General features: G+C 34.6%; 1 protein-coding gene across 2 annotated transcripts in view; it reads left to right on the top strand.

Annotated features, from left to right (window-relative positions):
- Positions 1 to 24059, top strand: part of TOPAZ1 (testis and ovary specific TOPAZ 1) — an 80869-nt gene extending 56810 nt beyond the window's left edge. For both annotated transcript variants that reach the window (XM_070575687.1, XM_008527987.2), the window contains 8 exons: positions 1467 to 1533; positions 2870 to 3044; positions 3739 to 3839; positions 6184 to 6349; positions 14183 to 14347; positions 15661 to 15864; positions 20330 to 20513; positions 23756 to 24059. In XM_070575687.1, coding sequence (XP_070431788.1) covers positions 1467 to 1533; positions 2870 to 3044; positions 3739 to 3839; positions 6184 to 6349; positions 14183 to 14347; positions 15661 to 15864; positions 20330 to 20513; positions 23756 to 23975 — 1282 coding nt within the window. In that variant the 3' untranslated portion in view covers positions 23976 to 24059. The remainder of the gene's footprint in view (positions 1 to 1466; positions 1534 to 2869; positions 3045 to 3738; positions 3840 to 6183; positions 6350 to 14182; positions 14348 to 15660; positions 15865 to 20329; positions 20514 to 23755) is intronic.
- The last annotated feature ends 1018 nt before the right edge of the window (positions 24060 to 25077 follow it).

The following is a 25077-nucleotide window of genomic DNA, read 5'->3' as shown; positions in this document are numbered from 1 at the left end:
TTTTTTTCTTTAGATCTGGTAATATGATGTATGATATTGATGCATTTTCTAATATTGAACTTACCTTGCATTCTTGAAATAAATACCACTTTATCATGATATATCATTTTTTTTTTTTTTTTTTTTTTAAAGATTTTATTTTTTCCTTTTTCTCCCCAAAGCCCCCCGGTACATAGTTGTGTATTCTTCGTTGTGGGTTCTTGTAGTTGTGGCATGTGGGACGCTGCCTCAGCGTGGTCTGATGAGCAGTGCCATGTCCACGCCCAGGATTCGAACTAACGAAACACTGGGCCGCCTGCAGCGGAGCGCGCGAACTTAACCACTCGGCCACGGGGCCAGCCCCATGATATATCATTTTTTTAAGGTGGTCTTGGATTCTACTTGTCAATATAATTTTTAAATTTCTTTTTGTGGTAAAGTATGTATAATGTAAAATGTACCATCTGAATCCATTTTAAGTGTACAATTCAGTGGTATTAAATACATTCACATTGTTGTGCAACTGTCACTCCATCCATCCCCATAACTCTTTTCATCTTGTAAAACAGATGTTTGTTAGTATTTTATCCAGTTTTTTGCATTACCATTATGAGTGATATTGTTCTGTGATTTTCTTTCTTTGTCCTGTCTTTATCTGGTTTAGGTATTAATGTTATACTTAACTTCATAAAAGGAATTAGGAAATGTCCTTCCTTTTTAATGCTCTGGAATAATTTGTAGACAATTGGGACTAGTCACCAAAATTGACTCCAGAGTTGGCTATTATACAGTATTCCTAGTTAATGGCACCCTCTTCTCTCCCCTTTCTCTCCTTTCCTTCTTTCCAATTGCTAAAGGGTCTTTCTTTCATTTTTGTCTGTTTTTCTTCCCAGAGGCTATGCATTTCACAGATTGCTTTCCTTAAATCACACAAACTTTTAAGTTCCTTCTGTGTGGTTTGTCTTCTGATCTACCTAGACGCTTTTTTTTAGTATTTTCAAACTTAGTGTGGACTTAGTCTTTGTGATGGTACTTTTTAAATCAATCTTAGGTCTCTCTGGTAATTTCCCTTTTCAGTTCTCCCCCCACACGATTTTTTGTTTTGTTTTTCTTTTGTCTGTCTTTTCTTGTCACAGATCTTTGTGGAGCAGTGAGAGTGGAGTGGGAGCAGTAGCCATCAAGTGCTAGGATTTAATGTTTTTTCTCTTTTTATTCGCAATTATTTGAAGCTTTGGCATTCTCTGTCTTCAAATTAGGCTGAAGTTATGGTTTCATATGGAATTTGCTTTTTCCTTCTTGTTGCCTACGGTTTGGGTTAGAAATAGTGTGAGATAGGTATCTGTGCAGCTGCCATTTTCATCAGCTCTAACGAATATTACCACATTCCTTTTTCTCCAATCTCTCAGCTATAAACTATAGAACAAATGAGTTAGGAGCAGTGGTGACTTTTTGGAGGTGAACACATTAACCCTTTTCTGTTGTTAAAGGTTACAGATGAAGCGATTTAAAAAGAACTGGAAGTGTGATGTAGATTCAGCCTTGAACGAAATAGAGGTATGACACTTATTTTTTTAAATTAATTGCTGGGATCTCTGAAAAACAGTTACAACAAAGAAACTTTGAATAGTAACCCCATTTTAGGAAAAGTTTTAGAAATGTGGCTGTTAGACAAAGAAAATGCTCAAGAAAAAGAAGTTAATTTTTTTTAATATTTTGAAATGCAGACCTAATTTCTAGAGGTGTGGACTATTCTAGAAATAGTGAGAAATAATTGTTCAGTTTCAAAATTAACTTAGGTTAACTTATGTTTAATAAAAAATTAACTTATGTTTAATACTCTAAAGCTAAGCCTTTAGTTCTTGTCACTGGGCAGACTCAGTGCACAAGAAAGTTGGCTTTCTTGTCATGATCCATGGCTGACTGCAGTATGTGAAATGACATGGGAAAGTCAAGGTCAGCATGTACTTTCCAAGCAGTTAGAGTATAAGAAATAGAGGACTTGGTGAGAAAGATTCACCCTGAGCTAACATTCTTTGCCAGTCTTCCTCTTTTTTTTTTTTTTTTTTTTTTTTTGCTAGAGAAAGATTAGCCCTGAGCTAACATCTGTGCCAGTCTTCCTCTATTTTGTATGTGGGACACCTCCACAGCATGGCTGATGAGTGAAGTAGGTTCACGCCTGGGATCCAAACCCACAAACCCAGGCCACAGAAGCCAAGGGCACAGAACTTTAACCACTCAAGCAATGGGGTCAGCTGCCAATTTTACTTTTTAATTTAAGATCATTTTTGTACTCATCTAGTAATTGTTGGTCTAGTCTTAATTAATGTTTATAATCTTGAAACAGTTTTTTTTGGTGTGGAAAACTATTTCTTAGTTCATAATAGAAAATCATAGGGCGATAGTAAGTTTACTGAAATGTGCTTTGTAGCCCCTTTTGTAGAAGAAATGTAATACTCAAAAGGATATGCGGGCACCAAATCATAAATGGCCAAATAATAGTAAAATGCAATCTCTAAAAGTAATAAAATAGTGTACTTCTGTGGTGATAGCTCAAATCACACCGCTAATCATCTGTTTTCCATAAAATCTATCTCCACTGTCTAGTTCAGGTTTGAGGGTGACATCATTAAGTACTTTAGGAGCTAGATAATTACAACAAATGCACATTGCCATCTGGAACTTATAGAGGCTTTGCTATAGTCGGAAAAGGAAATTGTACAATAGCATGTTATTGATGTTGTAACCCTTGTCAGTAGGTTTATGAGATTTGCAGGGATTGTTATTAATTTCCCTATATCTAATAACTATATGTGCTTACCCCATAATATGTTTGCATAAATTACAGCTTTCTTTCTTCTTTGTTTTGTTTTGTTTTTAATAATTCTGATAGCATTGTAAAGAAAAAGGTGACTGGACAAAATTGGGAAATTTATACATTAATGTAAAAATGGGCTGTGAAAAACTTTCAGATTTCCAGAGATTTTGTGCTTATATTGCTGAAACAGTAACAAAAGACTATAAAGAAGAGAGACCAGGTGTTCCATTTTGTGAATTTGCTGAAACAGGTAAAATTTCAGTGTTTTGGTCTGAGTTTTGTGTGTTATGGTGGTGCAATGTTCTTAACAGGAATGTAAAGCTGTTAGTGTTTTCCATGTTGGGAATAAGTCAATAGTATTGCAGATTTCAGATACTTTTCCTTCTCTTTTTAAATTTTTCCATCTGTTTGTTGTTAAGTTACATTATAATGATAAAAGATCAAGAATCGGTGTTTTAACATCAGATATTTCACATACTTATTCTTCTTTTCATTCAGATTGGTAAAACTATTGCTAGCAAATTATACTTGAGCACCTGAATTTTTGAATCATTATTGTTACTATCTTCACTATTACAAGTCAACAAAATTCATATATTGTTGAGACTTTTTTTTAACATGAGCTCTTCACTATCACTATCACATTCTTTATCAGGAGGCAGCAAACTTTTTCTTTAAAGGACTAGATAGTAAATATTTTAGGTTTTGCACACATCACATATGATCTGTGTCACATAGTTTTCTCTTCTTTTCAAACAGTGCTTTAAAAATAGAAAAACTCACAGACTATACAAAAACAGGCCATAGGCCAGACTTGGCCTGTAGGCTGTAGTTTGCTGACACCTGTTCTTTGTGGTAGTATCAATAATTCCATGTTAATTTGCCTTTCCCATCATTTTAAGTAACTGTTTCACTTTCTTCTATGTGCCTACTTTGTGTTCCAGTTAGCAAAGATCCACAAAATAGTGAAGTAGATAAAACTTTGCTGGGAAGAATCGGAATCAGTGCTATGTACTTCTATCACAAGCTGTTGCAGTGGTCCAAGGTACTTCATTAAATTTATGTTTTGGTTTGGGATAGAGAGTGTTAGTTTTAAAATTTTGAACAGAATATAGGTTAACCTTGCAAATTGGGAATTTTCTAATAATCGTTACAGAGACCCAATGAGTCCCAGAGTAGTAAGTGAATTATTAGGTGGTGTATTAGGCAAACATGGAAGGGAGGTGGCATGCGACTGAGTACTATGAAGAATCTCAGTATAGGGAACACTTAGGAGGCTGTGCTAAATGTCATATTTATTTGAAGCAACAGTCAATTCAGAATTTATTTTGCCAGTTCCTGAGTATTGGTAGCATTGTAATTTTGCAAGAGTTTGACACCTTTTGTGTGTGTGTGTGTGTGTGTGTGTGTGTGTGAGGAGGATTTGCCTTGAGCTAACATCTATTGCCAGTACTGTTTTTTTTCCTTGAGGAAGATTAGCCCTGAGCTAGCAACTGTGCCAGTCTTCCTCTACTTTGTATGTGGGATGCCTCCACAGCATGGCTGATGAGTGCACTAGGTCCACGCCGGGGATCCAAACCTGCGAACCTGGGCCACTGAAGCAGAGCATGTGGAACTTTAACCAGTTGGCCACAGGGCTGGCCCCAAGACATCTTATTTAAGATGAACCCAAGATAGTCACAATTATCAAAACTCCTTAAAAATCACCTCCTAGAATGCTCTGGAACATTGTATACCATATATCTTGATGTCTGCCTTTGAGGTTTAGCTCAACATAGAAGTGGTCTAGTGATTCTAGAACATATTGTACTGCCATTCTTTCGATTTCCCTGAGGTGGCAGGTGGAGTTATAGATTCAATAAAGTTAAGTAAAATAGAGGACAAGAAAATCCAAAATAGAGAGGAAGTGCTGAGGGATGGAATAACACAGAGAGTGGAACAGTTGAGAGTAAGGTCACTATTGAACCAACTAGTAAAATGTCTCTTTTGTGACTTCCTTTTTTATAAAGAGGTTATTTCATAATTGAATGTGTTAGATAATATTTAAGTACATAGCCACCCATAAACATATAAAAGTCATGATTTTTTAAAAAATTAAAACAATAACAACAGCAACAGAACTATTGTACAGAAGGTCTCCTGTCTCCAAGGTCTCCGAGAGATTTAGCAAATATTGTGTGGTAGGCCTGGGATGGGCAAAATGTACCTTGTCCCTGGTGTCACTAGCTAGCTGAAGATTGGTCATAGCTTAATTTCTTGGATATTTATGCTTGAGAGATTGAGGACTACATAGCAAGATGACCCTTTTTGAAAACTCAAACTGATTTTGCTGAAGTTTGAGTCTTTTTAAATTTTGTTGGGTTATTATTATTTCTCAAGAAGTTGATGAATTTGTGCCTGTATTTTAATTTAAAATTTTCACTATCTTATTTAGAACCAACATTTTATTTATTATCTGACTTAGTATGAATTTTTTTAATGAAACCTCTTGCCTTTTGAAACACAAAAGTAAAACCACTGAAATTAAACTAAAGCTATCCCATGAAAATGCGCTCACTTATGTAGTCCAATTGAAAGTACCTTGACATCGTAATATGTATCAGAACCAAAATAGTACGGAATATAATATAAAACAAGGATCTGCAAACTGAGGGCCAGATCTGGCCATAGCCTGTTTTTGTACATCTCGAGAGCTAAGAATGTTTTTTACATTTTTAAGAGTTAGAAATTAAAAGATAACCACCAAAAAGAATGTGCAACTGACCAAATGTGACCTGCAAAGACTAAAGGATTTACAGTAGTGGCTGTTTGTAGGAAAAGTTTGCTGAACCCTCATATAAAATAATAATATATGTCCAATTTCTGATGTCCAGACTAGAGATAATCTTTATGTAGATTATGTGAAATAATTAGTCTATTGAATCAAGGAAACAATTTTCAACCAACAATTTATCTTCTTTTTTTTCCACTATCATTCTTTATCTAAATTTGGTAACAACTTGTCTTCATTTTCACTGTCTCTCCCTCCTGGATCTCAGGTTGACCAACAGAAGAAGTGCAAAAATTTGTAATCAGTAGTTTCCCACGCTAAGGCGTGAAATCCTTTGGCCACATGCAATCTTTAGGAGAAGCACAGCGTATAAAAGGAGAATTGCTGAAAGGGGACCTGGCAGTGGGGGTGGTTATATGAGGCAAAGCCCTGCTTGCTCCACTTCCCTTCTGTCTTGGTAGTTGAGCAGGAAGGGGCTTAGGAGAGTGTCTTGGAGCAGTTTGAGAACCGTCAGTCTAGAATGATTCAGACTGGATTACTGGCTTCTATGTAATTATCTGTGACTTTGTAGTATCCTAAGTGATTGATTCTCAATTGATGTTCTTCATTTTTACTCTAGGGAAGGAAGGTCTTAGATAAACTGTATGAACTGAAAATACATTTTACAAGTTTAAAAGGACTTACAGGGCCTGAGAAGTTAGCACCAAGGTGTCAAATTGTGAATATTGCAGCAGAAATTTTTCTAAAAAGTGGAAGCCTAGATGGTGCCATTTGGGTATTAAGGGGTAAGTTCTAATATAAGCAAATATAAAATAATTTTGTTGTTACCAATTCTTGTCTATGTAATTACTTACCTTAAGTTGATATTGAATTATGGGTGATAATTTGGTCTAAGCCCTGGTGATCATGTGGGTAGGGAAAGGTGGTGGTTGTGTAAAATGAAAGGAGAAAGTTAATGTAGCTTTAAAGAAGAAATTGTATGAACCTTTGTTGAAAAGCTAGTTCTTACTTTGGCCTAGGCACCATCCTAAATGCTTTACCTGGATTATCTCAATTAATTTTCATAGAAACCCTATGAGTTTGGAATTATTACAGTCTTCATTTCATAGATAAAAACTGTTGTCAGAGACATTAAGCAACTTGCCCAAATGACATAACTAGTACAGAGTAGAAGCCAGATTTAAACCCAGACGGTCCAGCAGAGCTGAGGGAGCTCTATCTGAGCTGCTGCTATCTGAGACGGGGGAATCCTGACTGCACTCTGCATAACCTTGATCTTTGCATGTACAGGCAAATATGACTTCAAACCAAGACAAGTGAAGCTTACTTTCCCCAGTAAGCCAGTCCATCTAGCAGAAATTACAATGAAATTAAGCCAGCAGAAGCAACTAAGTTTGACATGAGGGAAATAAAAGTTTAGAGAGCACAGTAGTAGCACAGCACAGTATCTAACAGTAGCTCTGGCTACTTGGGCCATCAGGCAGATTTTATTTGATAAAATGGGAGAAGAATGAAGAAACCTCAAGAATCGCAGAGTTTTGGTGGCAAGATGGAATATATGCACAAGTGAAGCAAGTACATAACCTTTACACTAACACACAAACACATACTGGCACACGTACATATTCATATAGATATTATATACCTTGTATTTTTGCAATGCGGAGAGTTTATGGAATACGGAAGTGGTGAGTGGAAAAGGTTTTCGTCAACTTAACAAACATAGCCAATGAGGTTTGCTAAGTGGGGAAGAATAACCAAGAACAAAAATAGAAATTAATGAAATGCAAGCCAGAGCTCACAGCTCTGTTAGCAAGAAATGCAGAGGTTAAAATAGTTGATAAAAATGGGCTTGAGTCATCTTAGGATAGGAGACTTCTGCCTAAAGTTTCTGGCAAAACTGGTCTTTCTCAAACTAGAGACTTGGGGAGAGTTTGTTGGAGGGGCGTGGAGTGGTCTCTGGAGATTTAAAATTTTTGCCATTTTGATGTTTCAATTTTGAGATTATCTTTAAAAATTCTTTAAGTTATAAATACAGGATTCTCTTTTGCAGTGGCTATTTCAGTTGTGATTCATTTGTATAAGTAAAATTTTATTTCTTCAAAAGAAGGGCTCACAGAAGTATGCTAAGTTCTCCCCAGACGTTTTTGTTCCCTAGCGAGTTCTGCAGTGAACAGCCATTCTCAAGAAAGGAAACACAAATGGCTCAGTCTCACCTGTAATAGGTATAATATGCTTTGCATGAGAGAAACAGGCATTCCTATACCTTGTCTTCAGGGGCTTTTTGGCAAAATATCTGTCAAAATTTAATAATGCATATTTCCTTTCATATTAACTCCATTTCTAGGAATTTCTCCTACAAATGCATTTATATTTATATACAAGAGTATGTGCTATAAGTTATCTGGAACCTTTTTTTTTTTTTATCATCAACAACAATAACAAAGCATTCCAGAGAACTTAAATGTCCATTAATGGAGTACCAATTAATTAAACTGTGTCATAGCCATGATGGAGTAACATGAGGCAGATCTACAGATAGTCATTTGGAATGATCTCCAGGATCTATTGCCAAGTAAAAAAAGGAATGTGTAGAACAGTGTATGCGGTATGCTACCATTTGTATAAAAAACAATAAAATGGAAATATACATATTTGCTTATATACTCAAAATATTTGTCAAAGGATGCAGAAGAAACTAGTAATAATGGTTGCTTCTAGGAAAAGGACTTGAGTTCTTGGAGTATAGAGATGAGAGGCAGATTAACTTTTTACATATGTTTTTTCTATACTTTTTCCCTTTTAGAAAAATGTGTGTTTATTAACTGCTAAACTTTTTAAAGAATGGGTTGCATACATTATTCATGTTTGAGAAATGCAGAATATTTTACACATTTTCGGTTTAGTGGGTGGCAGACTTTATAGTGAGAAGAAATCGATTGTTTTGGCTTTTCACTTTGACATTTAAAACTCTTTATCAGAACTAGTAACTTGTATCCTGGCAAATGAGCAACAAATTCCTGCCCTGCCTTCTCCCCTTACTAGCATTAAAAAAAGCCATAAACCATAATCGTGGTTTGGAGGCTGAAAAATAAGTGTCTTAACTCTGTAGAATATAAATTTTGTAAAAAGTTATGCTATTTATTGAGAAACTGCCCTTGAACCTTAAAATAGCTTTTATTGCCTTTATATAAGGGATGCATATTCATTATAGAGAAATAGGAAAATGTGGATAAGCAAAACTGATGATAAAAATTCCTTATTTAGTCACCCAGAAATGACTATTATCCACTTCAGTATTACCACACAGACTCTTTTTTGTGCCTTGTGTTTTTTTCAGCGAACAGTCTTTCCATAGACATCTCTCTGTGAAAAGGAATATTTTTCTATAACATCACTTAATGGGCTGCATGGTTTTCCGTCTTATGAATAAATAAATATAAATATATACCTATAAACATAGATACATAGATATAGCCACGAACCTACTTTTCTTCAAGTAGCTTGTTTTCAAATGTCTATAATAATTTTTGTGAGAAAATCCTAGAGAACTATCACATAGGTGTATCTTCTATGCAGACATTGTCCTTTTAAGGATCACAGGTGCATCTAACTGTCCAGGTGTTAGTCAACAGTATCATGGTTTTTAGTTATCAGATAGACTGTTATGTTCCACTTTATGCAAACGCTCATCTGGCTAGCCAGTACATTCCATTCCAGGTCTTATCTCTGTAAGTAGAATACAAAAGTACTCTACACCTTCAGAAAGGTTGTACTAATCTTGGTCTTCTTACCAGTGTGTGAAGATGCCTGTTATGAAACACCCTTGCCAACATGAAATATTATTATTTTTCTTATCTCTTTGCTAGTTTGATAGGGCAAAAGTGATATTCACTGCTTTACATTGCATTTAATTGCTTATTAGAAAATTTAACTACTTTATTTTCCATTTGTACTTAATCTTTTGTGAATTACCAGTTCACATTCTTTGTCTGTTTTCAAATTTTAACATTTCTGTTCATTATTGTTTAACAGTAATATGAGTATTCGCGTATACCAAGCATTGTGCTAAGTGTGTTACTTGTCTCATCTCATTTAATCAACACCAACCCTATGAGGTAGGTGATGATATCCCAAGATGAGGACACTGAGGTTCAGAGAAGATCACAAAGCAAATAAGTATGGGATGAAAATTTCATTCCAGGTCTGTCTGATTACAAAGTCCATATTTGTAAGCCCTACACCAGTACTATTACTTCTCTAGTCTTTCCCTAAATGGACTTTATAAAATTGCAACTAAAGCCGAACCACAAACCACACAAACAGATCTGGGTCTAAGCTGATCTGCCACCTGAGCAAAATGGTGATTCTGACCTTCTTTTCCTAAATCTAAGACCGTGGTTCTCAAACTTGACCATCAGCATACTCTGGAAGGCTTGTTAAAACACTCATTGGTTGGCCTACCCCTAGATTTTCTGATTCATTAAGTCTGAGATGGGTCCTGAGAATCGGCATTTCTCACAAGTTCTCAGATGTTGCTAATTATGTTGCTGGTCTGGGGCCCTCACTTTGAAGACCACTGCCCCACGGCAATGACTTCTCACACCTCACCTATGTCCCTAAGCCACACTTCCTCAAGTCACTCCCCTAGTTTGTTAACCACTGCTATAAGCATTACCGTTTTTATTATGGATTATTTATGGATTTTCTTCATTTAACTGTCTTGGCACCTTCCAAGGAAGAAAATGGCTGGAGGGGTTTTTTTAAAATTTTTTTTCTAGTTTTAAGATATAATTAACATACAGCATTGTATAAGTTTAAAATACACAGCATAATGACTTCACATATATATTGTAAAATTAGTGCGACAGTAAGTTTAGTTAACATCCATCATCTTGTATAAAATACAAAAAAAAGAAAAATGTTTTTTCCCTTGTGATGAGAATTCTAGGATCCACTCTCTTAACAACTTTCAGATGTGCCATCCAGCAGTGTTAACTATAGTCACCATGCTGTACATTGCATCCCCAGTACTTATTTATCTTACAACTGGCAGTTTGTACCTTTTGACCACCACCATCCAATTCCCCCACCCTCAGATCTCACCTCTGCTAACCACAAATCTGATCTCTTTTTCTATGAGTTTGGTTGTTTTTTTTTTTAATTCCACATAGAAGTGAGATCATACAGTATTTGTCTTTCTCTGTCTGACTTATTTCACTTAGTATAATGCTCACAGGGTCCATCCATGTTGTCACAGGCTGGAGTATTTGAAAGCATGCATGTGTGGATGTGTTTTGTTCTGTTTCCTTTTTTAGAAAAGTGTTAACTTTTTTGTAGTAGGAAATTTAACGTGAAGTTAGCTCGAATATCTGGACCAGTGACTGACACTACAGTACTAATATAAGCATATAAACAATTTTAATATTTAAGAAAAACTGTATTATCTTCATTTTCAATCAGTGGATGGCTCTCCTTAGCACAGTGTTGTGTTAGGCTAGGTCATCTTCAGCCTGTTTTAATACCAGTTTCACTTATATTTACTTATCTAGGCATGGCCACTCTTTAGGTCATTAATATCTCTTTTCCAAATAATTTTCAGCAAATATGAGCACTGGTCTTTTTCACTGATGAGATATTGGATTTTTGTTAATTTATTCTCTGTACTTTTCTGTTTAGATTGCATTTTTAATAGTGATCATTTATGTTTTTTAGAAAAAAATTATTTTAAAAGTAAATCAACAATTTAGCCTTATCCTAAGCAATAATATCTGTGAAATCACAGGTTTGATGTGGTTTTTATATTTAATGTGATCTTTATATTTTTATATTTTTATAATACACAAATTATTAAACTTATGATGTAACATCTAAAATGAGTTCAGGTACCATCAATGATGTATATATCACACTTAGGAAATATTGCACTGTAAATTATGCCCCTTTATAACAGTTTTACATATTACAGATATTAGTCCTTGATCTGTTGGGTATTTGCATATTTTTTCTCAGTTTTTCATTTTCCTTTAACTTAGGATTTTTTCCCATTTTTATTTTCTTCTTTTGCCCAACTGACATTTCTTTCTATTTAACATAAACTCTTTTGTAAATCTTTAGTAATTTTTGTTTTTATCATGCTATAGGTAGTTCTTAGCTATCTCAAAATTACATAATCACCCATTTGTTCAAGTTTTCAGATTCATTGTTCTTTTTAAATTTTGATGTGAGGTGGCAGCCTGATTTTATTTATTTCCCCAAAATGTTGTCCCAACTCATCCTTTACTCACTTATTTGAAATGCCACTTTTATCATATGTTAGAACCTTGTATCTGCTTGGGTCTGCTTCTGTACTTGTCTTCTCTCCCAGGGATCTCTGATTCTGTCCTAGCACCATACCATTTTAGTTAATGTAACTTTAGAATATGTGATAATATGTATCCCTTTAGGCAAGACCACCGTCACTCTTCCTTTCCAGACTATTTTTGCTGTTCTCAAGTGTTTATTCTTTTGGATAAATTTTAGAATTATTGAGTCAGGTTTTAATGCAGTTCTGTAAGAAATTTGATTGAGATTATATTGTACACATTACAGGGAGAACAGATATCTTTAGAAATTCCTCCCTCACGCTATTCACTGTGGTAATGGATAGTTATTTGATGGTGTCACTGACTAGCCTGGAGATTCATTGCACACTGTCTTAATAGTCTTTATATTCTCAGTGCCTACATTCAAAATCTTGCCTGAGTAATGACTGAATATGCATATGTTGGAAGGTAAGTGTATAAAGAATGGCTATTACAGAAAATGTGCTTGCCTTTTGACTCAGATTTTTAGGCAAATGGAAAATATTCCCCAACTGTGAACAGGGAAAAATATGAGGATTAATACAATAAGAACTTTTATTGCCATAAAACTAGTATTAAGTACACTAGTAAACTGGTTTTTATTCCTAAGAATTTAATTCTCATGAGAGTTCGTATAAAATTTTCATGAAAGTATTTATGTTGATAGAATTGTGAACTGATTGGATTAGTTAAAAGCTATTAATCTCAAATGACTTCCCAATTTCAGTTTCAGTTAGCTTTGGTACATAAAATAACCAGCTTAAATTTTTTAATGTAGCTACACAGTTTGGTAAGATTTCAGAATGAATCTCCTAAAATAGCATATTTTCTTTCAAAACATACAACCGTTGTTCTACTTTAACAGTAAGGAATGAATACTAAAGAACAATGCAAGTTTTATGAGAAAGGGCTGCATAGTCTACTTTTTTATAAGTGTGGTATATCCACCAGATAGATGATTAACAAAAAATAATAGAACTTATTTGATCAAAGTAAAATTCACTTTATAAGTGTGGTATATCCACCAGATAGATGATTAACAAAAAATAATAGAACTTATTTGATCAAAGTAAAATTCACTTTATAAGGAATGGTGATTGAGAAGTTTTACTTTTTGTGGAAATTATGTTTAACAGATGATTTATGTAGTCTTTCAAGATATTAAGTTCATTTCAATTTCTCTATATAGCAAAATTTAAGCAATTTAGGAGTAAATTAATGAATATAATCTGTCTAAATGAGTTAATATTCGTAAAGTACTAATATTTGTAAAATATTGCTTAGCACCTAGTATAAATCAATTCAGTCAATCAATCAATCAGGCTCTAGTAATGTAAAAACAAGCTCCTGTTTTAAAGTTATGTACTGGATAGTTAAGGCTTTATTTTGGCACTGTGTGTACTTGAATTATCAAATATTTTCTTTAATGCTTTTTGTATTCACTGTGCTGAGAAGGCCACAAAAGGAAAAAATGACATGACTCCTGCACTTAGTCCAGTTGAAAAAGAACACGGAAATGATTTGAGTGTTTTATATAGCAGTGTTTCATTATGTGTCTCATTGTGTATGATGATTAAGGGAAGAAGGTAAATGATAAAACGTTGACATTTGTCACATTTTAGCACCTCAGTGTTCTGTACTACAGTCTCCTATTGTTTTTCTCAGTGTGAAAATCAGGGCAAAAAATTAAGGAACTTCAGCATTATACGTAATATTCTCCCTTTTTTAAGCCGTGTGTTGGGTACATAGAGTTCATTTTATTTTATGCTTTTATAACTTACATATGTTGTATATTCTTATGTACATATCAAATATTTTATAATAAAAAATGTTTTTAAAATAGGTAGAAATTGGGAGGAAAAGCTGCTTTGCAAGAATACCAAAACAAATTAAATTATGTATTCTTTATTATAAAATTGAACTTGTCCACACAAATATTTTACATTATAACAAATATACATTATAATTGAACATTCTTGTCATATAAAGAGGAACATTAACTTCAGAATTAAGTGACTGGTTAATACACTTAGAAAAATGAATTAATTTAAAAAATAGGTGTAATAAAGTGGTCATTAGTTTGCATCTTCTTAGGATGATGATCGTTACTATATAAGTTTCTAATAAATTTGAGCCATGGTTATCTTTTCTGAGTACACATATCTAAGTTTTGCCACTTTCCAAAACATATTTAAAAACGTTAGTTGTAATTATACTCTTAAGTGTAATTTTCATAGTGTAAATAAAGTATTAGTACTTTTTTCTTTTTGGAAGAGTCAGAATGGATAATCAATACACCACTGTGGCCTTGTGATAGACTGGATGTACTCAATCGACATAATCTGCTCTGTACAATTGCACATGAAATCTTAGCCAAGAGCCTTTACAGACAGACATTTGAAGTTTTGCAAAATCTACCAGGTTTTCAAAATTCTCAAGGTATGTTTTTTAAAAGTCTAGCTTAATTATCTGTGTTGCCCATCTGGTATTTAACTGTTAATAAGACACAGTTCGCCACCTGTTTAAGTTGAGCGTTATATTCAGCGTGTTTTTGTAATGAAGTTATTTTCTGTAAAAGGTGTCTCTGCAAATTGAATTTGCTTCCCTGATGGTTTAAAAAAATCCAGAGATGCTTATCTTTTAGGTTGTTCGTCAGCAGTTCCTAACAGAAGCATTTTCATCATTTCCCTTTCCCTACCTCTGTCATCAGCAAATAATATAAGTGCCCCAGCAAGCTTCATATCTTAAGGGAAGTCATTGCATTGGAACAATGAAGAATACTTTTTCTTTTATCAATTAAGTATATAACTTAGTTTCCATTACCTTGGAGCATACAATAAACATGGAATAAATGGAGGAAATTAAGCAGATGACAAGTTCAAAGAAAGAGCATTCTAATGTGGGCAATGGTAGGGAGTGCTCTGAATGCTAAAGCTCAAGTCGTATATGGACAGGAAGAGGGAATCTGTGTTAAGGAAACATGAACAAAGGCTTTAGGTCAGAAATGAGCTGAGTAGTGGGTTCAGAGTGATGGGTCAACATTTAATGATAACGTTAACCTAAGGGCCTCCCCTCAGTGCTTTATCAATCATGGTGTTTTAGGAAAGTTTCTCTGGAGGTAATGTTTGTGGAAGAGACTAAAGGAAAAGAGATTAATTTCCTGGTAAGGCCTGGACCACTAAAATATTTAAAGTGATAAAATATCACTAATGTGATAAAAACCTAGAGTCTAAATCCTAGATCAAACTGACTGAATATAGGAAATAAAAGACTTGGGAATGTCCAAGCTGACTTCACTTTCTTCTAAGTGAAGAATAGAAATACCCAGTAAAGGATTTTTTTCTTTAACTTTGAGAGCGAATATTTATGAGGGGATGATTTATAATTGGTCATGGGACATACAAGTCTGAGGTTTTAACTGTAGCTAGAATGCAAACAACTGTGCAGTCATTCCTCTGAGACACTGAGATGTAGTCACCTGTGGGGAATCATAGAGGTGTTAATGCAACCTCTGAAATCATTATCAAGCTTCCTTTCATACTCTTCATTACAAAGTAAATCAACTGTTTTGCTTTTGCTGAATGCCTTTTTGTTTGTTACTTAGAGAATATGTAAGATAATTGCATTTTAGTGACTGTGACTCCTGTAGAGGGTAGGAAAGTGCCAAGGGGAGCGGAGGGAAAAGGAAAGTAGTAAGAGAAGTTTGAGAGACTAAGATCAATTTCATTATCTAAATTATTTTTTCTTTTCAGAAACTGTGGAGGTCTCACAGTATAGCCTTCTTTTTAATAAACTTCTAGATGCCTGTATAGAGAGCAACAGTCTTGGTATGTCATCCTCTGTAGCAGAATTCATGATTTCAAAGAGCATCCCCATTGACTTTTCCTTTCTTAGAAGATTGATTACGTCTTTAGGAAGGAGTTGTTTATGGCTCAAAGCCAGAGCCCACTACAAAAGTAAGTTACATTTTAAAATTTTAAATTTGATATTTTACATTTGACTTTGATTTTCTAACCCTAAATTGTTATATAATATTTACGACCAGGTGTTTAACTATCTAAAAAGAGCAGTTGATATACATTCAAAGATAGTGGTATAAACAGTTTTGTGCTCTTTTGAAACCTTATTTCTCTTGTTTCTAATTACTATATCTTTATTTCTTGGTACATAAGCATGTCTACTGGAGGGTGCACAAAGGATATAAAAACAGAATTTGAACCAGTTTGGCATATCTTATAAATATCTAAGAGTACAACAATTGGGTATAATGACGTTTAAGGACTATTTACATATTTTATTTATCCCTGCTATATGCCTGATCTTTATAACTTAGAATATTTTGTAGCAGGCTACAGAGGAAGTACAGAGGCTGCCGTCACAGTGAACATGATACATAACTGTTTTCACATGGCTCCTGGTAATAGACCTTTGTAATCTGTTTACAGGTGTTTCTCTCTAACCAGTGAGTCTGGAAAATTAATGCTTTCTTTTGCCCCAACCACCTCGCAGTTTTTTTAATTAGAAAGTAATTCTGTATAGAATCCAGAGCTAGAAAACAATTCTTTTCTGTCTTCCTGCAGTAATTTGTCTTAAATTTCTATTTCTACCACTATCATATATGTAACAAATATTTGAATGCCTACTGTCTGTCACCACTGAGCCAGATGAGTCAAACATCCCAGCTACCCCAACCAACACAAAAAACTCTCTAAACATGGAAGTGTTTTTCACATTACCAGCTGTGATCAGTTTAGCAGGTGGGAACTTTTTTTACCCCAATGAAATGGGAAAGAAAATATTAACGTGCATTACAAATAGTTAAGTATTATTTGATAAAATTATTTCAATTACATATACATATATGTGTACTGGGTCATTACGTAAAATTATTTCTTATTGTAGGTTACAATTAAAAGAAGTTTTGAAAGAATTTTTTTTAAAAAGGATGATCAGAAATTTAGAGGAAAGGTAGAATTATTTGTTCATAACACCTCATTTCAATTTTGTGGTTATGTTTCAACTCCTTATACTATTTCCCTGCTAGAAATCCATACACAAAGTATATATGTACTATTTGCTATAACTTCTTGATTTTAGTGTATAGAATCAATGTTACTGGAGTTGTTTTTCAAAGAACTGTGCAGTTTGAGGAAAATGCCATCAGAAGGTGTTTGTACGCCACAGGAACAAAGTACAAACTTGGAAACATTTAAATTAGATTTCTATGAATCTTTCTACTTTTTAGTTGGAAATAAAATTTTATATTAAAGCAACTAAACTTAATCATTTATTTTAAAAATTATTAACACCTGTATTGATACATAATTCAAATACCACACAGTTCATCCATTTAACATGTACAATTCAGTGGTTTCAGTATATTTACAAAGTTGTGCAACCATCACCACAATCAATTTAGAACATTTTCATCATACCAAAAAGAAACCCCATACCTAGTAGCAGTCACTCCCCATCCCCCCACGTTCTTCCAGCCCTCATAATAATTTCTTTTTAAAGATTTTTTTAGCAGTGTGTTAAAGTAATTAATGCCTAGGTACAATTCAGTACCTTTCTTATTAGCACTTTCCCTCTTATCTAAACACATCTATGCCTAATTTCATACGCAGTGAAACTTCTGGGACTTAGGCAAGTGAAGTGTTATGGTAAAGAGTATTTTTGGGTTTTTTTAAATGTACCTGAATTATCAAATGAAATGAGTTATTTATAGTCACTGATCAGTCTTCAAAACATCTCATTTTCTGACAATGTTGACATTTAAAATATCATTGGAACTCTCTTTAGATTTATCTTCACACAAAATTAACACTTGCTAGAAAAGCGTTTTAATGCCTTATAATCACCTCTAGTAGTACTTGATTCTGGGCTTGCAGCTAATTTTTCATCAAGGCACTGGTTAAGGCTGTGCTGCCAATGCCTTTGTTTTGCTTTTGTAAAAGATATTTTTTACAGTTTCATTGAGATAATTTCACATACCATAAAATTCACCCATTTAAAGTGTACAGTGCATTAGTTTTCATTATATTCACAGAGTCGCACAGCCATCACCACAATTTAAATTATGGAACATCTTCAGCACTTCCAGAAAGAGATACCCTAAACATATTAGCATTCATTCCCTACTCCCTGGATGTCTTGCCTGACCCAGCTCCAGCAACAACTAATCTACTCTCTGTTTCTATGGATTTGCCTGTCCTGGGCATTTCACATAAATGGAATCATTCAATATGTAATTTTTTGTGACTGGCCTCTTACACTTAGCATAATGTTTTCAGGGTTCATCCAGTTGTAGCATGTAACAGTACTTTATTCCTTTTTATTGCTGAATAATATTCCGTTATATGGAATTTGTTTATCCATCCATCAGCTGATGGACATTTGAGTTGTTTCCACTTTCTGGCTATTATGAGTATCACTGCTGAAAATATTCACATACAAGTTTTTGTGTGAACATGTATTTTCTTTTCTCTTGGGAGCAGAATTGCTGGCTCATATGGTAAATCTGTATTTACCATTTTGAGGAACTGCCAGTCTGTCTTCCAAAGAAGCTGCACCATTTTATATTTATATTCCTACCAGCCATGTATGGGATCTCTAATTTCTTCCCATCCTCACCAACACTTGTTACTATGTTTTTTTATTTTAGCCTTCCTATTACATGTAAAGTGATACCTCATTGTGGTTTTGATTTGCCTGCTCCTAATGATGTTGAGCATCTTTTCATATGCTTATTCATCATTGTATATCCTCAGTGGAAAAAATCCTTTAGCCGTTTTTTTTCTTTGCATATTTTTAACTGGTTTTTTTAATTTGTGACTTGTAAGAGTGTGTATGTGCATATATATATACACTCATATGTACATATACACATAATATACATATACATACATATACACTCTGGATACAAGTCCCGTGTCAGATATATGATTTCAAATATTTTTTTCCCATTCTGTGAGTTGTTGCTCACTTTCTTGATGGTTTTGCTTTCCTTTTGTTCCCAAATTAATGAGAAGGAAATTGTCCAGGGACAGTAAAGTGGCCTTCCTGATGCTCGTGATTTTCTCTCTCTAGTCCTAAAAATACAGCTTTTCTCTCAGAGCTGAAAAGTCAGGAAGGGAAATGTTATTTCCTTGTTATTAGTGTGTCTTTTCATTACTTTCCACCCATAAAACCAAATGGGAGTATTTTTATTTTCAGGTTTAATTTTAGGAGGAAAAAGTAATGTTAGTAAATTTCTATTCAATTTCTTATTTTTTGTTTTCCTCTTCTGGTCAGAAAAGTAAAACAAGAATGCATGTAAATTGTACCTACCAATAGCTAGGAAAGTGAATAAGGATAGTTGGTTAGTCCTGGAAGTGACCTAGGGAGGTGGGACTACTTAGTGGTTAAGAATCTGAAATCTGGAGTGAGAGGTCCAGGGTGCTTACCCAAAGCCCCTCATCTGTAATGTGGGAGTCACTGTACCTAATTTCAAAGGTAGTAAATTTCAGGTCCCAAGCACAGGTACCTGGCTCGTAGTAGATCCTCAAAGATTAGCCATCGTCATCCACATTAGAAAGATTTCTTGAAGAAACCTAACAAAACATTTTAAACACATTTTACATACAGATTTAAATTGATTTCAGTAAAATATAGCAATATAATATTGCCTGTGTACAATTTGGATGTCCTAGGACTTAAGGGGATTTCCCTATTTATCACTTGTAATGAACACCTAAACAGTTTAAAAGTTAAATCTTTTCTTTTGAAAAGTAAAAATCTTAGAACATGAATTGGTGAGTATAGCTTCAACACACTGAGCACCTACACAATGGAAATGTTTGTTATTCATTTTTATATCTAGTGCTTAGCTGAATTGCCAGACATATAGTAGGAACTGTAAATGTTTATTGCACAAACTACAAATAAATGCACTCAAATATACTATAACAACTATGTGATACAAAGTAAAATCCTCAAATTATAATTTCTATTTTCTTTTCTATGTTTTGGATTCATAATTCAGCATAGGCAATAATTATAAATATATGTAGTTGCTTTTAGACAAGATCCCATTAAAACAAAACCCAAGTAGCTATTCTGTTTTTTAGTTATTCTGAAATTACAGTATGTTGACTATGGCTTGAACTAAATGGGCAGTTGCCAAGATAATGCCTTAGAAGTCATTTTTCAGAGTTTGTAAAATATATTTCTCACTTTATAGTTAATGTTTCAAAAGCATTTTACAAAGAATAATTTCAACTGTACTAGGATAACCTCACTACCATTTAATTTGCATAATAAGTCTTCTAATGTGAAGAATTCTTCTGTAATATAAGTAATTATCACCTGTGGATATTTTGGACATCTAGGTTTTCACCTATTGCAGTTTTAGTAAAGTTTGACCTCTTATTTGATTTTCAGGTGCTCTTTCATTGGGTTGCTACCGACCATTGGAGGGAAATTTATACCGAAAACTTCTACTGATTCCTTCTTATTTCTCTGAGATTGAAATGCTTTTAGCTATTGAAATCTTCCTGGTATCTAATGCTAGTAGTATTCAGGGTCCTGGAACTTCTACACAGATGCTGCAGATAGTTTTGAAAAGGTAGGTTGATACAACTTCTAACTGCATCCTGAAAGCAGATCATGGCACCCTACACCTGCCATAGGACATAACTATTTTATATTTTTATATCTGTGTTTATATATATGTTCTTATGCATTTATATTTATATCTCATGTATGTGTGTATTTAAAATCTTTGGTAACATTTAAATTGAGAAAGGATTTAACCTGTTGGAGACTTAAAACCAAACAAGTTAGTAGCATTCAGTAAAAACTTTAATAACTTCAAAGATGCTGTTGGATGTTCAAGGAGATGGATCCTCTTTAGGTATCAATCTGTTTTGTGTACTGATAGTTTTTAGATAGGTACCTAAAAGTTATTTATCTTTTTGGTCAACACAAAAGATCTAAGAACCAGGTCTAAAAGAGAAATATGTGATAGTTTATTAGATTCAGTCAAGAATCCTATTGAAAATAAAGCCATCAGCCTAGTTTCTATATTTTAAAATGTTATAAATGCATAAATATTATAGTGTAGCTGTTAGACCAGAGTGGCATCCCTTCAGATAATTTTGTTCAAAATCCCAGAATGTAGGCTTATACCACTCCAATTTCTTGTCAGCCTTATCCCGGAAACTTGTAATATAAGAATCCCATGGGACTCCCATTTTAAAGTTTCTTGACAAAAACTTTGCTTCAGTTTACTGGTGTTACAAACCAGATCCTCAGACTGAATATTCTGTCAGTTATCTATTACTGTGTATAAATTATCCCAAAACTTAGTGGCTTAAAACAGCAAACATTATTTTAGTTTCTGTGGGTCAGGAATTTGGGGGTATCTTAGCAGGATGGTTCTGGCTCAGGTCTCTCACTTTGTTGGAGTCAGAATGTGGTCAGGAGCTGGATTCACCTACCTGATGGGGACTGGAGGATCCATTTCCTAGGTGGCTCACTCACATGCCTGTTGGCAGGAAGCCTCAGTTCCTCACCATATGGGCCTTTCCATAGGTTCCTTGAGTGTCTTCATGACATGACAGGTAACTTCTCGGAGTGAGTGATCCAAGAGAGAAAAAGCAAGGAGGACGCTACAGTGCCTTTTATGACCTTTATCAAGAACTGTGAAAGCTGAGATTTTACCCTATTTGCAGACTACAAGTCAGCCTGCCACAGTCTCATGGATCCTAGTAAGACTCCTGGGTGGGAGACAGATGACTTAATTACTTATGGTACGCCAAGCAGCATGACTATCTGCATATTTGTATCTCTTCCTCTTGCTTCCAAGTCCCACAGATGGGCCCAGATGGACACCTGCACATGCAGTGGGTTCTGTTACAAGAGGAATCCTGAATCCAAATCTTTTTTTCTTTTTGAGGAAGATTAGCCCTGAGCTAACCACTGCCAATCCTTTTTGCCGAGGAAGACTGGCCCTGAGCTAACATCCGTGCCCATCTTCCTCTTACTTTATACATGGGACACCTACCACAGCATGGCGTGCCAAGTGGTGCCATGTCCACACCCGGGATCCAAACTGGCGAACCCCGGGCCACCGAGAAGCGGAATGTGCACACTTAACCGCTGACCACCGGGCCGACCCCACCCAAATCTCTGATAATGGCTAATAAGCACGCCTGCCCCTTTGCTACGGGAAACACTATCTCCATCTTGTAAGGCTGTAAGCAAACCCCTTTACTCCAGAAGGAGAAACTATCTTTGTGTTCCACGTTGTTCACTATATAAACATCCTTGAAATCCAGAACAAGGGGTTCAGTGTCTCAGCTCTCAAAACTTCCAGAAATGCAAGAGACCCATGGAGAACTATCATCTAACAACCTAGTGTCCAAAGTCACACACTGTCATTTCTGCTTTATTCTATTTGTGATAAATGAGTCATTTAATCTAGCCCATACTTAAGGCAAGGAGAATTAGGAAATAATCTTAGGTCCACCTTGTTTTTTAAACCCACTAAAATTACCCTTTTTTGTTATAGCTCAGTTCTTTTCTGAGGGCTTCCTTATTTACCACTGTGCACTACAGTGGCATGAGGCATTTGGGCTCCCCATCATCCTAATGAGGGTCTGGTTTTCTCAGTTTTCCATGCTCCACACGTAAGCAGCCTCTTTATTCATTGTTGAATTTGGGGGGTATTTGTGACCCCAGTGCATAACTGGTGACGTGCCTAGATCTTTGATTTTGTCCAAGCCAATATTATTTTCTCTATTATCATCATACTGAGCCCTGCCTTGTTACATTAACCTCTATGAGAGAGAATTCTACTCATCTTTAGAGTTTCAAAAACTGCACATAGTTAACATATGTCCAGTCTACCAGATTCCAGGCACCAATTCCCTAAGCCAGAATGTACTAGAAGGTGCCTGACCAATCTTTCCTCTCTGTGACCACTGGTTCCTGTTCCAAGTGGAAGTCCTCACTCCCACCACTCTGTGGACCCAACAGTAGTGTTAATGCAGGTAGGCTCATTCTTGGGCCCTGCTGCTGGACCATACAGGTGCCAAGAGTAGGACGCAGTGAACACAAATGAAAAGTGATGCTTAATAGAACAGCCACATTTCTATTTTAAATACTTCCCACTCCCTATCCCATAGGAAAAACGGCCATGAGGTATGAATTTTGTACATTGGAAACTAGTACAAAAATTGTTAGAAAAGTAAACTGTAGCACTTAGTGAAGTACCTTATATCAGGACTGAAGAAAATAACTGGAAATTTAATAAAGGCATATAGCTACAATTTCCATTACCAGATATTAGCTACATGTTAAATATATGCTTATAATTAAAAATATCCAATATCAAAGTAAAACGTGAATGTTAGTAACTCCAAACTTCACTAAATTCAGTATTCTTTAATGCATTATAATGAATAATTACACAGTTATTAACTTTGAAAATACAAAGATAGAGGTTATTAACTGTGTTCTAGATCAGTGTTTTTCAGACTGTGATTCATAGTCCATTTGTGTGGTGAAATCAGTTTAGGGGTTACAATCACATTATTAAAAAATGAAAGACAGAAAATAGAGTACATTTCATAAGGGTTAGTCTTGTTTTGTGAAACTTTTATTTCAGTTTTTATTTGAGAGTGTATACTGGGTCACAATATGAAATGTCTGTGTGTCATGGTCAAAAAAGTTTGCAAGCCACTGTTAGAAGAATATAGTAAAAAGACTTTGACGCTTAGGACCAATAAATGTAAATGACTGTCTTTTGAAGAAACTATATAGCTTCTTTTCAGTTTCTGACTTTGTGAGGTGTTCACTTTGTAGATGTGAAGAAAACAAATCTCGGAGCAAGGATGATTATCAAGCTGCAGTAGAAAGATTAATTATGGCTGCTCGTATATCAGATCCAAAGCTTTTCATTAAGCATATGACCGTCAATGTTAATAAGGAACAGGTTTACAGTTTGGAACAGTGTTCTGCCCTGAAATGGTTGAAAGAGAATATGAAGTGGGCTGGAAAGGTTTGGCTTTTCAGTAACCATTAGTTCATTAATAAAGGATTTTTTTTAAGTTCAAGTAATCATTGTTGAAAATAAAAGGCAATAAAAATAAAGACAGTTTTCACTATACTCAGCTTTTGTCCTTTACTGATTTATGGTAAATAGTTTTCAAACACTCTTTCAAGAAAATTTTGATTGATGTATACAATTTATACTGGTTTTACTCACACTGAAAAGTCATTTTTCAAATTACTTTTTACTTCTCTTTAATTTAGGTAACCCTAAGTATTAGTAAATCCCTATGTATTCTGAAATCCAAACAATGAAAAATGACAAACCAAATATTGTGCAGCATTTAAGAGGAAGACATAAAAGGGAAAATAAGCAAGCAGGTAACTGGAGTTTTCAGAAAAACCTTTAGTGGTATGAAATAGGTTTAGTGTATACTCAGTCCAGTCTCTATTCTACATCTGTAATCTGGAATAGTAAAATAATATTGAAAAATGACTCAAACACTAAAGTTGCAGAGTACCTTCTGAGTTATACCAAAAAAATTTAAATTACCCTCTGAATAGTTTTCCTTTAGTGTATTTTAGAATACAGTATGTATTTTGAAAATTTGTAACTTATGTATATTATATCAGGTGTAACTAAAGAAAACACTATTTTAAACAAATTTACCAGAACTTAAATATCCAAAGATGTTCCTTTCAAACAACCTTAGGAAGTTCAAAGTCTTTTTCTGAGGTCATCTTCAGAATCTGTAGCACAGTCATTCTCCAAGGTGGTTGTCCTCATTCCTTAATTTGATACTTTAAACTATAATTTAAAATCGTTTAGAGAAAAAAGTCTGAAAAAAGTGAGTAATAAAAGATTGAGTCGTGACAAGAGGGACTGAAAGTATTTCTTAAAGGAATCCCCAAAATATGGTAATGGCAGCATCACTGGAATAAGTCTATAACCTCACAAGACTAAAAAAGGTAAATCCTAGCACTTAGCAAACTGCCTTACTATGATAAAATGCGGACTGAATACTATCAGGAATGGGATAAAGGAAGCGAGGCGGGAGACGTCAAGAAAGATGCCCAGTTCTCTGGTATGAGCAAACTGGATGACTGTAACTGCCATCACTTAAATGCGGCACCTA

Source organism: Equus przewalskii, chromosome 15 (assembly GCF_037783145.1).
Source record: "Equus przewalskii isolate Varuska chromosome 15, EquPr2, whole genome shotgun sequence".
NCBI classification, from domain to species: Eukaryota; Metazoa; Chordata; class Mammalia; order Perissodactyla; family Equidae; genus Equus; species Equus przewalskii.
Note: the sequence above shows the minus strand (reverse complement) of the source record. Positions and strands in the feature narration are given on the sequence as shown.